Source organism: Nanorana parkeri, unplaced genomic scaffold (assembly GCF_000935625.1).
Source record: "Nanorana parkeri isolate BGI_ZX_2015 unplaced genomic scaffold, ASM93562v1 scaffold759, whole genome shotgun sequence".
Classification (NCBI taxonomy): domain Eukaryota; kingdom Metazoa; phylum Chordata; class Amphibia; order Anura; family Dicroglossidae; genus Nanorana; species Nanorana parkeri.
In genome coordinates this window covers 506,533-521,646 of record NW_017307027.1, presented here as the reverse complement: position 1 = coordinate 521,646, position 15,114 = coordinate 506,533, and the positions used below count along the sequence as shown (strand labels likewise).

The 15,114-nt window shown below is 39.4% G+C and overlaps 1 protein-coding gene across 1 annotated transcript in view; it reads right to left on the bottom strand.

Moving 5' to 3' along the window:
• Nucleotides 1-308: 308 nt before the first annotated feature.
• The window catches only part of DENND1B (DENN domain containing 1B), a 191,639-nt gene continuing 176,833 nt past the window's right edge, over nucleotides 309-15,114 (bottom strand). Inside the window, exons 20-23 of the mRNA XM_018564545.1 lie at nucleotides 11,800-11,895; nucleotides 5,830-5,912; nucleotides 3,801-4,026; nucleotides 309-686 (exon numbers count right to left, since the gene is read on the bottom strand). Of these exons, the coding sequence (XP_018420047.1) occupies nucleotides 309-686; nucleotides 3,801-4,026; nucleotides 5,830-5,912; nucleotides 11,800-11,895 (783 nt within the window). The remainder of the gene's footprint in view (nucleotides 687-3,800; nucleotides 4,027-5,829; nucleotides 5,913-11,799; nucleotides 11,896-15,114) is intronic.

The following is a 15,114-nucleotide window of genomic DNA, read 5'->3' as shown; positions in this document are numbered from 1 at the left end:
CATCCACATTCGCATTCACCACCTGCTGGCCAAGTTTAGGTGCATTGGTTTAAAAAAAATTCTTCTTAGATATGTTAAAATACATAAATGAGAATAAAACACAAAATCTAGGATCATACGGCATGGTATGAAGCAAAGATAACAGGAAAAGATGTAGAATCCTGCTCGATATGGTTGGTAGAAATGCATGAAAATGCAGGACATTTAGTGATTCAGTAGTTAAATTGATTTTTAATCGATTTATTTTTCAGTTTTGTTGTTCTACTAGCTTCTGGAATGCCTGAATCTCCAGTTGGAAGCAAGGTGGGTTAAGGTGGGTTCCTGCTTTGTGTATCTTGCAGCTCGGTCTCCTTTTCCCATTGAACCTGTGCAGTCAGGCTCTTCTGTGGAAGCACATCATAAGGGATACCAACAACGTATCCTGTTTGCATCTGCCGATGGCAAAAGAGAGAAGTGGGGCGTCCAAGTGTTTCAGAGTCTGGAACACCAGTAAGAAGAATTGTGGGGAATTCTGACCTGGGTCGGTCACAGTCTTTAAAAGGTGTCTCTTCCCTGTTTTGCCTGCGGGGTGAAGGCAAGAGATGTTTTCTGTAAAGGACACCATCATCTTGGCCAAACTTCCGGTTTTCACTAGCACCTGCACTCCGTGAGCTCAGGGTGTCTTCGCTGGGGGTACCCGGCTTCTTCTGGCGGAGATACAGAAATACAGTATAAACAAACAGTAAGCACAAAGCAATGCCAATTTTTGAGCCATCTAATTTTGGCACTCCTGATTGAACATTTTTTGAGGATTACATTTTTTTGCTGCCACTAGCAATCAGATTTTTTCCCCCTGTTCAAACATCAGAAAATGAATATATATATATATATCCATTGTTCTTTTACAAACACAGGTCAATGTGTCACCCTGTGCAAGGGTCCCTGCGTGGTCCTGACATGTTGGCTATATGGCCTATGTGACATTATGTAAATAAAATCACTTTGATTTTTGATGCATATAGAGTGCTGGTGACCTTTCTTCCTTGTGAGTGATCGCATGGCGCCATCCATGGTTGTCCTGCAGTTTAAGTTAAGTTGTTTTTTTTATTTTGAGATGAAGATCTGGAAAAACATGCATACCATCCATTGGTTATTGAGAAACAAGCGAAGCTCCTGGATAAGCATCACAAGCAGGAAACTAGTATTTCCAAAAGGGAAGGACAGCAATGACCGCCTCCCGTTTAGTTCATTACAGTTTCCTGAATTTCTTTTAAAAGTAAATAAAAAACCATTTTTCCAAATTACCCCGATAGACAATTACCAAGTCATGTTTTTCAGACCTCCAGGCACTTACACAGATAGTATTACCATTGTACTTGACTTCCTGTCAGCAGATCATATGGTCGAAGGCCTATGCCTCTGATCATGTAGCACGACTGGAGGGAGCTTGGAGCATCATTTTCAACCCCCCTAGAAAAACTGTGGATGTAGCTTTCAGTTAACATTTGAGTATACATCTACTATGTAGCCCTTGGTTTATCAAGTGGAAGGCTGGGCTACAAGGAGAAACAATTAAGCATCACAAACAAAATATAGAAGGAAAATTCCGACTGGAGAAATCCCAGTACAATGAGAAAGAAAGACTGAACCTCATTCTGGTGGGACATTATTTGAATACATTAATTTATGCCATAAAAAACTTTGATTCTATGTTTTTATTTTAGATTCTGGCATTATAATACACTCCCCATGTTGTCAGAATGTATCCCTGTGGGTATGTGTTCTCTCCATATAAATATCAATTATTCTGAAATGATTTTTAGGAACATTGTTTACTGTAAGCAAGTTTAGATCCATTCTACAAAAGTTCATACTTCAGCAGTCTAACACAGAAGTAGTTTATTAGCCAACTAGTTAGTATCACACCTATCTCTTGGCCATAAATTCTATTCAGCTTTGATGGAATTTGTGCAGTTTGTTGAGATTTTCAGCATCGTGTTTTCACTTCTATGAAATTCTATGCATTCTCATTGCAGGAATCTTACCACCTTAACAACTGAATTCAATGAAGACTATTGATAAGTTTTGCAGAGGTAACGTAAGAAAATATCACACAAAAAAACCTAATGCACCGAGGACTGACTGGGCATGCTGGGAATATGTTGGAATGCATGATGGGCAAGCAATGGGTTGCCTACCTTTGGTATAGATTTTTTTCGTCCATACTCATTGATTCTGACTGGGCTGGCTGACATCACAATCCAACAATTGAATGCAGAGAGAAACATCAATGCAACATTGATAATCAGAAAGAGTGATAAGGAAGAGCTCTGGAAATCAGTAACTAAACATCAACATGTTTTTGGTTTGTTTTGTATCTGTAACTCTTTCAAAAGCTCTAACAGTATGCTATATAGCGTGTGGTAACAGGAGACGTTAAACTGTCCACTACATCTGTGCTATAGGACAGGACCAAGGGTCTGATTTCTATTAAGCAGAAAGGTAACCACCTGTTCTTACCAACTGCTTACTTTAAACAGACAGCCTATTAATTATTAATAGTAAAGGAGTGAGCACGTAATCCATACAGAGGTGCAAGCATAAGAAATAGCATTCTTTCAGTTGCTGCATCATGTAACTGCACAATATAGCTTGTATTGCCCCATTTCATTGTCCTGGCTAAGTGGAAGTGAATCACCCTTTACATTTGGGGCTTTACTTTCGCTAATAAGTACATACATTTTCACCACTGGAGCACAATTATACAGAAAAAGCATGCATACTGTGATCACACACGTTACCTTGTTCAGAAGCCCCTGCAATCTGGCTAACTTGCAATACTTGTATGATGCTTCTACTACCCATTTACAAACAAACTAGAGAAAACCAGTGAATACATTTCCTCCAAGCGATACTAAATTCAGTATGATGCTGTGGTAAGATCTGACCAATAAAATAGTACAATGGATGCCCACCACTGAAGATGAGAGCAAGTACTGTCCACCAGAAAAGGTACATCAATGCAAAGGGTTAGGTCTGCAATATAGACGGTTATTTTACAAATGTTTTTTAATTGCATAAAGTGGATTTACCTTTTACATTTCCTCTAGAACCCCATGAAGTCTGTAAATCCACTAGGGACATTTCCCTTTACTGTGTATCTCAGTGACACCAGGGCAAGAAATGAGAGGACCCAGGATTAAGGGGAGAGACACACAACAACAAAAAATCTGTCTAAGGTCCTAACTAGGGATGCTCCGATACCACTTTTTTAAGACGAGTACGAGTACCGATACTTTTTTTCTAGTGGAGTTCGCGGCCATCTTTTTTCATTGAAGATGCGATGGAGGTCCTGTGTGCGGCGGTTTCAGGTCCTTGAAGATGGCGGACGCGGCACAGGTACTCGTTTTTTGTATCGGAGTATTTGCACGAGTACGAGTACTCATGCAAATACTCGGTATCGCCGCCGATACCGATGCTTGTATCTGTATCGGAGCATCCCTAGTCCTAACCTTTTCATGCTGTAATAAAATGTGTGTTTTTGTCATTGTCTCTGTTCCCATTGGACAGTTTTGCAATCACTTTATGTCGCCGGGACAGGAAATGAGGGTCAATATTCCTTATTTGGACAAAGATTATAATATAAAGCAAACAGAGATTCTAACTCTTCCATACTCGATCCTAAATTAAAAGTGTGCTGCCCTCAGCGAATCTGCCGCTCCAGGCAAACGCCTTGTTTGCCTCGCGGCAGATATGCCCCTGATTACAGTAGCAATATATTTTTCTTACACTTAATCTATTTTACAGGTTTACCAACATACCATAACTTTGTAGTCTAAATCCTCAACTGAGCGAAAAAAGTCCAGACTTTTGGCAGCTGTGAGCCGGGCTCCACCGGTATCAGAACTGTGAGTGCTCAACGAGTCCAGAATTTCTCCCAGGAGATCCATCTCTCCCCCTGGACGTGAGGAAAGGCTCACATCATCATATGAAGCGTCACTGTCATACAAATATCCAGATGCTTCTTCACTGTCTTCCGATGACAATCTGAGGAAGGCACATACATTAAGTGATAAATGGAGGACAGAACTCTTGTACTGCTCAACAAGAATTACAATTAACTAATTAATGTGACATATCCGCAGAGTTGATTCTGTGATGAGAAAACCTGAGGAGATAAGCTGGGGGTACATCTGGGAACAAGAATTGAAGATGATAATAAATCAAAATGATTTTGTGTGTTAATGTTAAGACAGCAAAGTTAAAGAGAGAATGGGGAAAGGATCTGTTAGGAAAGGAAACTATCCATCTCATAGGGTGAGAGATGAGAACGGCTAGTGGTACTGCAAGTAAAATAAATGTCACATGTCATATCTAACTGCAAAGTAAACCGATGTAACCTCAGACACCTGGACAATAAAAAGTCAAGAACTGTCTTTTGTTCCAGAAGCTGGAACCAAATATTATTTACCTGCTCTTGGTCTGTGCTTAGTTATTTAAAAAAAATTAAACATCAAAGTTATTTTAATGTGAATTTTGTGTCAAACATATTCAGACCTAAAGAGATACTTTACTATTAAAACATATTCAGACTTTGCATTCAAAACACTAGCACTGATTTTAACAGGCAACATTGAGATTACACACATTAATTAAGCAATTTGAGGCTTGAAACTTTAGATTGCGGAAATTTCAGAATGAGAAATCCTCAGTCAAATATAAGAAAAATGTTTGTTTTATAGAATGGGCTAATGTGAAACAGAAAGGGATGATAAAGTCCACCTTTGGAGATGTTGTTTGGTGTTTAACTTCAGCATTATGAGCCGACAAACTTGATGCACCCTTCTTCTTGCAGGACATGGTGATGTGTTTAATACACAAGCCCCTAGCTTTATAATTAGAGACGGTCCCTAGCTAGCACCACCTACGGTCTTTGTTACTGCAAGTATATGCTCTGCGACTCCAGTGCCTACAGTAGTTGTAGCTTCCACAGAACAGAGGAACAACATTAGCACTGCTGAAACTCTCCTACCATGACCTCCATTCTCTGAGAGTGGGATGGTGTGTGAAAGACAAAAATTAGTTATAACGACAGCTTATTTTACAAAAGAGCTTGAAAATCCATATGGCAAAAGACTAAATGCCAATGTGATTTAAAAAAAACAAACTCTGGGCATATGAAACCTAAAACCCTTGCAGTGAGGTACCCCCTCACATCAAGGGTTAAGTACTTGTTCTGTCTAAGGAGCTAGAATAACAAAGATATACTCACCTGAATCTCACACCTGGCAGACTGCTAGACCGTTCCCTGCAGCCTTACTCCCCTTTCACTCCAATGGTCTAAGGTCCTGTGAGTCATCACATCCAATACATTGTAATGGATGTGAGGATGCAGAGGGACAGTCCATCGCCGGAGTGGAATGGGAGAAAGGCAGCAGGAACCGGTCTACAAGCCAGCCAGGTCCGATATTTGGGTGAGTATATTTTTGCTATTTTAGCTCCCTAGACTAAATGCTCCCTAGACTCCCTAGACTAAATGAGCACTTCACAAGATTTCACATGCCCTGATTTCTTCTTTAAAAAAAAGCCCTTTAGATATCCTCTAAACCTAAAATGTATATATGGAAACAGTTTTTCCAGTTACATTTTTCCATGAAGTTCTAGCAGTGAAGATGGGCTCCATCTGTTTGTGTGCTAATCGGAAACAAAACAACATTGCGGAGTCAGAAATACTCTACACTATTTGCAATACATAAAAAACATCCTTCTCACAATAGTTTGTGTTCCTAAGCTCAACAGGGAAACTTCCATATGAATTCAGCATAAGACCTGTGTCATTGAGTTACTCACTTGCTGGCACTGTCGGCTACATCTGAATCTTCCAGTCCAGAGTTGTGGCCTGTCATGTTCATCAGGTGCCGATTCCTTCGTGTCTGCAGGAAAAAAAAAAAAGCTAGGTGGATAAATATATATACACACACACACACACACACACACACACACACACACACATACACATAGTCCTGTGAAAAACTATAACAATTAAGTACACCACACGGAAAATTCTTGACTTTTTCGGCATATTTAAAAAGCTCAACCATAAGTTCTTTAGTTCTTTATTCAAACGGTACCTACAGATAACGGTAATATACTTAATTAAAAACATCTTTGACCACGTCTCTATTCAAAATTCCTTCAGTTGCAAGTCGTTTGTGGGTTTCCTTGAACAAACTGCCCATTTCAAAATCACACATTTTTATTTGGAAACCAAATCATGGCTTTGACTGAGGAAAACCACAACCCTCTATTTCTTATTTTTAAACAACTCTTTGGTGGATTTACTAGTGTGCTTTGGATCATTATTGGGTTAAAAGACCCAATTCTGGTTCACCTGGAACAGATGGCCTCACTATCTCATCAAGTACACTTTGATAGGATGCAGAATGTATAGTTGGCTTGATGATGACAAGCTAGCCAGGCCCTGAAGCTGCAAAGCAATTCCAAACCATAACATTTCCACCACCAAGCTTCACAGTTGTTAAGAGGTTCTTCACATGAAATGCTCTATTCAATTTGTGGCAAACATCTACTGTTCCTGTGACCATGCAACAGCAACAACTATATTTGTGTCTATAGCACATTGATCCACAACGCCTGGTCTTTGTCCGTATGTCCAATGGCAAATTGTTGTCTTGCTCTTAAGTTTTGGGGTTTTGTTTTGGACAGTGAAGGCTTTTTCCTAACACACCTCTCCTGCAGGTTAAATTGGTGCAATCTCCTTCTGATTACAGATGCATACACTTTAACGACAACTGTTGCAAGAACCACCCTTCAACTACATTTTGGAATTCTATTTTAGCATTAGATAATGAGCTCTAGGGCAAATTTGCAGGGTCGGGCAGACCCGGACAAATTAGTATTTTGAAATCTGGTGAAATGATTGATTTCATATAATTTGACAAAATGTTTTAAATCCCGTGCCAGACTCACTGGCATCCACACCTTTTTTTCTAAGGCCTTAGGGCTAGTTCACACCAGCCACAGTGCATTGCAGCCCGATTCTGGACGGAACGCACTGGATCGCATTGCAGCCAGCTCACTTTGTTGTGGGGCAGAAGGGGGCTTGGCGGTGCATTGAACTCAATGGCACTGCAGCCATGCCCTCCGGCCGCAATGCAACTGGCCGCACAAGAACGCGTGGCACATAAATGCCTGCGGTGCGGTCAGAAAAAAAATGCTGCAAGTACTTTTTTCTCTGACTGGACCAGAATGCAGGCATTGATGTGCTACGCGTTCACGTGCGGCCGATCGCATTGCGGCTGGATGGCGTGGCTGCAGTGCCATTCACTTCAATGCACCACCCCACAACAAAGTGAGCCGGTCGCAATGCAAAACAGTGCGTACTGGCCCCAATCTGGCCGGAACACACTGTGGCTGGTGTGAACGAGCCTTTAGATAGCTCTGTTGATCTTGGCATGATGACACCACACATGTCAATAGGCAAGGGACCCTAGATAATTGAGGTTTAAATAAGACACGTTACACCTGCATAATCTCTAATTAGTTTCTAATTATTGGAACCTAATGTGGAACACCCAATTCAAATTTTGTGGCTTCGAAGTGAAGATAAATGCAGGGGCATGCTTACATTTCTAAAATGACAAATATGCATTTTCATTAAGAACACACTGTGCATGGATGTCTACAAGAATTGAAAAATAGCAGCCAACAAAAGAAAAATGGAAGCACTGAAAGGCCACATAAACTATGCAAAGGAAATAAAATGAAAACAAAAAGAAAAAAGGCTTGCGACCAATTAATCATACACATATTTTTGGCTTTTTCCACCAGAGGGCAGTAGAGCCATCTTGGTTTTCAATGAAGTGATATTTTCATGGTCATTCTAAAACGGATGCACTGCTCAGAAGCTGGATCTTTAACATGGCATAATTATAATATGCTATCAGATACTTTAAATCCGGGATTAATTGTCTGAGCATAGCGATAACATCAACAAAACCAATCATTATGTGAGCAGCAACATATTTCACTTTAATCACAACAGCTGGATTAAAAACTGTAGCATTAGGGATTATTAAATCATAGCGAGAGACGGGTCATGACTTAACTCTCTCAAAATCGGCAACTACGTTTTTGACAAACACTGATCTCTAAAAATGCCAAATATATAATTATGACAGTAAATATATATTTTTACACAAAGCAGTGCCCTTCAAGAAACTGTTGCACTCTGTGACTATGAAAGGTACAACATTGTATTGCTATCTGAGACCAAGAGAGATTAGTCCATCTAAAATTCAGATTTCACACTGATTTGCAGTCAATCAGATCAGTTGGCCAGGCATTTCTGAAACCATGTTTAGATAAGGACATGATGCAGCTTTTTCGTAGTTTCCGCTTTCAAGATGAAATTGTTCTATATATAGTACATAGTTATTCGTGTTTTATATACTTCCCTAACCTGTGGCCAATTAGATCTCATTGTTGGCATGAATAAATCATTTGATTTTTTGATGATACTTTTATGACATCTAGGTTTTACATATCTTTTTCCATGGTTTAAAGAGCAATTTGGTAATTTTTCATATGTAATGTTTTCCCTGTTTTATGTCTGTAATCATTAAAATACAGAAAAAGAAGTTTGTTGCAAATAAACAACCAAAGACAATAATGGCAAAATAATAGTAATAATAAAAAAAAGCATTTGTATTTTACTTCATTTTCTTACTACCATCTTCCTTTCGTTTAAGCCAGAGTAACATGTTACAGGTATGAAGGGGTTACTTTCTATGTTGCACATCTCCCTGTGGCTGTTGCACAGCGGCAGAATTGATACTAGGATTTTTTTCTCTCTAGATCTAATTGGAGAATGTTTTTGAGCGGAATGTTGACATTTTCACAAGCCCTGCCAGGCTAACGAGGAAGTCACCATTGCTAATTAGAGAAGCACAGAGGAGAGGAGAGAAGATTATGGGGAACTGTGTCATCCTGATAGAAAACAACTTGAAACGAGCACTGTTAACTAGTGGTGGGGCTGTATATGATGGGGCTGTTTGTGATACAAATTGTTGCTCACTCCGTCTTCTAAAAAGAAACTTACAGAATCCAGCTTTTCGGTCTGATTTACAGGATCGACTAATGCATATTTCATGATTACAGATTGAAAAAGCAAAATTCATTACTAAGGTCAATTAAGGTATTTCGTTATTGGTTAAAATAAAATAAAAATTCCAAGTAAATGGAAAACCAGTTGCTATTCTGCTGCTGATTGGCAGGGGTACCCTGCTTGAAGCCGTTGCTGATCAGTTGTGTTACCAACATGGCCGATAAGTTCTTAGGCTACCATCTGAGCAGAATAGCTCAGCTTTTCTCAGGCAACATATTCCACCTTGGGAAAAATTATTTTCCAAGAAGGCTATGCTGTGCCATGGCAGCTAACCTTAGAAAGGCAATAGGTTTCTGAGGGTGACCAAATAATGCCAAGCAGCTCGGAGCAATGGCAGCATTGGAGCTACTATGCAGCTTTTTCAAACGCAGCTGATTGGTGAGGGTTTCAAGCAGAACAGTCTTGTTGATCTGTGAAGGTGGTGGTAGTGGTGGTGTAATATTGGTGGTGGTTTAATAGTGTCAGTTATGATATGCCTTTAAAGCAGGGGTATCACACTCAATTTAGTCGTGGGCCACATCAACATTATGGTTAGCCTCAAAGGGCCTGTAAGACTATATAAATGTATCTAATCTTTATCGTTATTGCCTTTGCATTCGATTATCACCGGTTTTAGTAATAACTTAATACCTAGATCTGAAAGTAGAAGTCTAGGAAATGGCCTGGTGGGCCGGATTCGGCCCCAGGCCTTGAGTTTGACACATGTGCTTTAGAGCAAATAATTGCTTTATTTGTAAATGTTAAGGAAAGCAGAATTGATCAAATCTACATATGCATCTTTAATTCACTTTAGTAGCATGCACTAGAAACAGTCGTTCATTTTGTGGACTGTGACTACTTACTGAAAATTTGTGCATCAGTAATTCCGAGGGGAATTTATCAAAACTGGAGCAGACAGAATCTGGAGCATGGCAACCAATCAGCTTCTCTCTTCAGTTTGTTCAGTTAAGATTTGAAAATGAAAGAGAGAAGCTGATTGGTTGCCGTCCACAGCTGCTCCAGATTTTGTCGGTTCCAGGTTTAATAAATTCCACTCTTCGTATTTAGCTTGAAGCTGTACAAATAAGACAATGAAATTAAAGGCCGATTGGACATTTATTGTAATGCAAATCTATAGCTTCACACTACTGCAAAGCCTTAAAATAATGGAATCAAAATTCTAAGATATGTAAGTAATCTTATTTTATCTGGAAAGAGACTTCTTACTGCATACTCTATCTTCTAATGTTCCAATAACTGGAAAAGTGATGACCATAAATACCCAAAAGGCTCAGTTGTTGGCAATAAACATTTGTGGAAAAAAAGGTGAAAGAGTTGAAATAAGCATTTCAAAAAAAGGTGAAAAGCCTTTTAGAAACACAAAGCAATCTACACGTAGGTTAACCATAATGTAATTGTCACTATACAGCATAAATTGTATCTACAATGGAGCATGATGCAAAGAAAAATGTTGCCCTACAGATAGACTTTCATAAAACCATTAGATGATCCATCTGTGACAAGGTGGCAGCCATGCTAAAGAAGAACTCTGCTCTAGACAAATACTCTTCTACTGTTTCTAATGGCAGAGCTGGTAAGATCCCTAAAATCTTATTAGTATGTCCCTTACTTCCCCTTTGGTCTATAAAGCCCATCTCTGGGCAAACAAAAAAGTACTCTTGCAGTGGGGCTAAGTGTTCAATTTTGCCTAAGAGACTGGGGTAAAGCAGATTTACTTACATTGTCCTTGATCCCGCTGGCTCCCTCTAGGCTACTAGACCAGTTTCCACAGCCTCTTCTCCTCGAGATCTGGCGCTTTAGGGACTGCTGATGTCATCACGTCAGGTTCTACATACCTGCATTAGACGTGACGCGCCGAGTGGCATTGCATCAGTGGAGAGAGGTGCGCTCTGACAGCCAAAGATCGGTAAGGTAAGTAAGTCTCCTTTACAACAGTCTCGTAAACAATAAAACTCTGCCAGTGCACTCTTTTGTTTGTCCGAGATGGGCTTTAAAGACCGGATGGAACAATGCATATATTGCAAGAAACAAATCTTCTGTAACAAACATTCAGAATAGGTGTTGCTGTGTCTGCCCTGCTTTAAAGTAATTAAGGGTTACTACAAGCCAGGCAATGTCTTGCCTGCATCAGCATTGTATGATCATGACTGACACATGTAACTGCTAATGAAAAGGCTGCTGTGTGATGCACCCAGCTTACATGTAGATTTTGGCTACCAGAGGCTTTCTTTAAAATAATCAGTTTTGTGTAATAAAACTATAAAGGAAGCAGATATGCAGTAACAATCCAAATTCACATTTATCCGTTTAGAGAAGGCAGAACAAAGTAATGTGATTACAAATGACCAAGTATGGTTTATATTCTTTAAACTAGTGGTGTTCAATATATTTTGCAATGCAGCTCCAGCTATAAATGTTGCATCATTCTGAGGTCCTTTCAGCTTATTATTGTTTTGGGCTTCACAAATAAAGAGTTCACTCAAAAAAAAACAATGGAATGAATAATGTGTCTTATAAATCGAACAACCCAAAACATGGATTAATCGACTATGACACTACCATGGGCCGAGCCCACAAATGACACATCCGTGCTTTACACACTGCTCTTCACAGGTTATGGCTGCATTCCTCACCTGTGAGAGTTTCCTTCTCTCAGAGATAGGACGCTGTGAGCTGCTTAATGGGAAGGTATTAGAGTTCATGGGCTCCACATTTTCCTCTTCAAATTCCTGTAACAAAACCATGAAACAAGCATGCACCATGCAGGTCACATGCAGTTAGAAACATGTTTAACAGACAAAAGCAACAAATAAAAATCACATAAAATTGCAGTGTGGTAAACGGTCTCCACTTCAGCTTTCACAAATAAAAGTGCTCAGAGTGTTAATAGTGTATTTTTACCCATGAACAAAATTCATTTTTTTTCATGAAGCAGAAATGCAGTCCCAGATTTGCAAGGAACCTCCACCATGCTTCAACAGTTCCTTGCAAGTCTGTGGCTGCATTTCTGCCAATAAGGTTGGGGATTTGGTCAGGATCAATGGTGTCCTCAATGCTGAGAAATACAAGCAGATACTTATCCTTCAAAATCATACCATCAGGGGGGCGTGGCTCTAAATTTATTCTGCAGCAGGACAACGACCCCAAACCTACAGCCAATGATATTAAGAACGATCATCAGGGTAAAAAAGAACAATGAGTCCAGGAAGTGATGGTTTGGCCCCCACAGAGCCCTGATCTCAACATCATCAAGTCTGTCTGGGAATACATGAAGGGAAAGAAGGATTTGAGGCAGCCTATATCCAAAGAAGATCTATGGTGAGTTCTCCAAGAACAGCCTACCTGCCAAGTTCCTTCAAATCTATGTACAAATGTACCTAGAAGAATTGATGCTGTTGTGAAGGCAAAGGGGGGTCACACCAAATATCAATTTGATTTGGATTTCTCTTCTGTTCATTTACTTTCCATTTTGTTCATTGATAAAAATCAACTATTAACACTTATTTCTGAAAGCATTCGTACTTTAATTGGACACTGACACAAGTTTTGTTATTTTGGCTGTTCACCCAAATAAATTCAATTTACAGTTAGAGAATCTGGGCCTAAAGTGCACTCTATCAGCTTTAGGTTGAGGGTATACACATCTATATCAGAGGAAGGGTTTAGGAATTACAGCTCTTTAATATGTAGCCTGCTCTTTTTCAAGGGACCAAAAGTGAATGGACAATTGACTTGAAAGCTGTTTCATGGACAGGTGTTATTTCATCATCAATTAAGTAGGTAAAAGTTCTGGAGTTGATTCCAGATGTGGCATTAGCATTTGGAAGCTGTTGCTGTGAACCCTCAACATCCGAACAGAAGAGCACTCAATGCAAGTAAAAACGACCATCCTTAGGATGCTAAAAAAAATCCATGAGAGAGATAGCAGGAACATTAGGAGAGGCCAAATCAACCATTTGGTAGATTCCAAGAAAAAAAAAAAAAGAAGGTGGCATTGGTGAGCTCCTCAACACAAAAAGGCCAGGACATCCTTGGTAAACAACAGTGATGGATGATCATAGGATCCTTTCCATGGTACAGAAAAACCAATGCACAACATCCAGCCAAGTAAAGAAAACCCTCCAAGAGGTAGGCATATCATTATCCAAGTCTAGCATAAAGAGAAGACTTCAGGAAAGCAAATACAGAGGGTTCACAACAAGGTGCAAAACCATCCATTAGCCTTAAGAATAGAAAGGCCAGATTAGACTTTGCCAAAAAATATCTAAAAAAGCCAGCCCAGTGGTGGAACAGCATTCTTTGGACAGATAAAACCAAGATCAACCTGTACCAGAATGATGCAAAGAAAAAAAAAAATGGAGAAAGCTTGGAACGGCTCATGAATCTAAGCATACCACATCATCTGTAAAACACAGTCTAGGCAGTATGATTGCATGGGAAAGCATGGCTTCCAACGACACTGGGTCACTAGTGTTAAGTGATAGTGTGACAGATTCAGTCTGATGAATTCTGAAGTGTATAGGAATATATAGCCAGCTCAGATTCAGGAAAATTCAGTGACGTTGATTAGACGGTGCTTCACTTTACAGATGGACAATGATCCAAAACATACGGCGAAAGCAACTCAGTGTTGTTGTTTTTTAAGGCAAACAAGTGGAATATTCTGCAATGGCCGAGTCACTAACCTGATCTCAACCTGATCGAGCATGCATTTCACTTGCTGAAGACAAAATGTAAGACAGAAAGACCCATGAACATACAACAACTGAAGACAGCTTCAGTAAAGGCCTGGCAAAGAATCACAAAGGAAGAAACACCACATTTGCTGATGTCCATGCATTCCGGACTTCAAGCAGTGATTGCCTGCAAAGGATTCTCGACAAAGTATTAAAAAATGAACATTTTATTTATGATTATGTTCGTTTGTCCAATTACATTTGAGCCCTGGAATAAGAGGACTGTGTATGAAAATTGTTGCAATTCCTAAAATGTTCATATGATAATTGCTGTGAGACTGATGAATACTGCTTGCCAATTCACAATAGCTAACTTAGAATACTAAAATAGAAACACATTTCCAAATAAATGCCAGTTGTATTGCACAATATTGTTTTATTAATTATCAACCACATTACAAAAATGCAATCTAGAGAGTCCTGTGTGTTGTACAGCTGAACATCCCTACATGAGTGCTTATAATATCAAAAGACTGCCAAACTATATTAAGATTGGGAGTTCCACAGCACATGGTAAGCCATTCTTCTCCAAAGTCCTATTTCTAGAAGAACTTGGTGAATAAACAGATTGCTCTAGCTTACAGGATATGATGGGGAGGGAGGTATAGTTTTAGAGAAGACATAGGTACATGGTAAATATCAACTATAAGTAGCATCCATTTATATACAACTTGCCTATTTACTCTTTTATCACTGGAATGTAGCTATACATTTTAGTTTTTACAGAAACTAACTGCAAAAGAGTCTGCTGAGCAAAGGTTACCAAGAGCACATGACAGCTCAGTAAACATAGGCAGAGGAACCAAGATGTCCTGTGTCACAAATACATTTATTACTGCTACATATAGTTACATAGGTTGGGAAAAAAAGACAGACACAAGTCATCAAGTTCAACCTACAGAGAAAAAAAAGACAGAAAACTACCATAAACAGAACCCTATGCCCACAGTTGAACCAGAGGAAGGCAACCCCCCCTTATAATGCATAGTTCGGTCTGTTCTAACAGGCGGATAAAATCCTTCCTGACCCCATAAGGCAAACAGATATTCCTTGGATCAACTAAAACTGGCATTTTTTTAAACGTAGAAAATGTTAATATATAGTTATATTTTGCGCATTTAGGAATGCATCCACATTTTTTAAACAGCAAACTAAGCTAGTAAGAACTAGTTTCTGAGGTAGCCTATTTCACATTTTCACAGCTCTAACTGT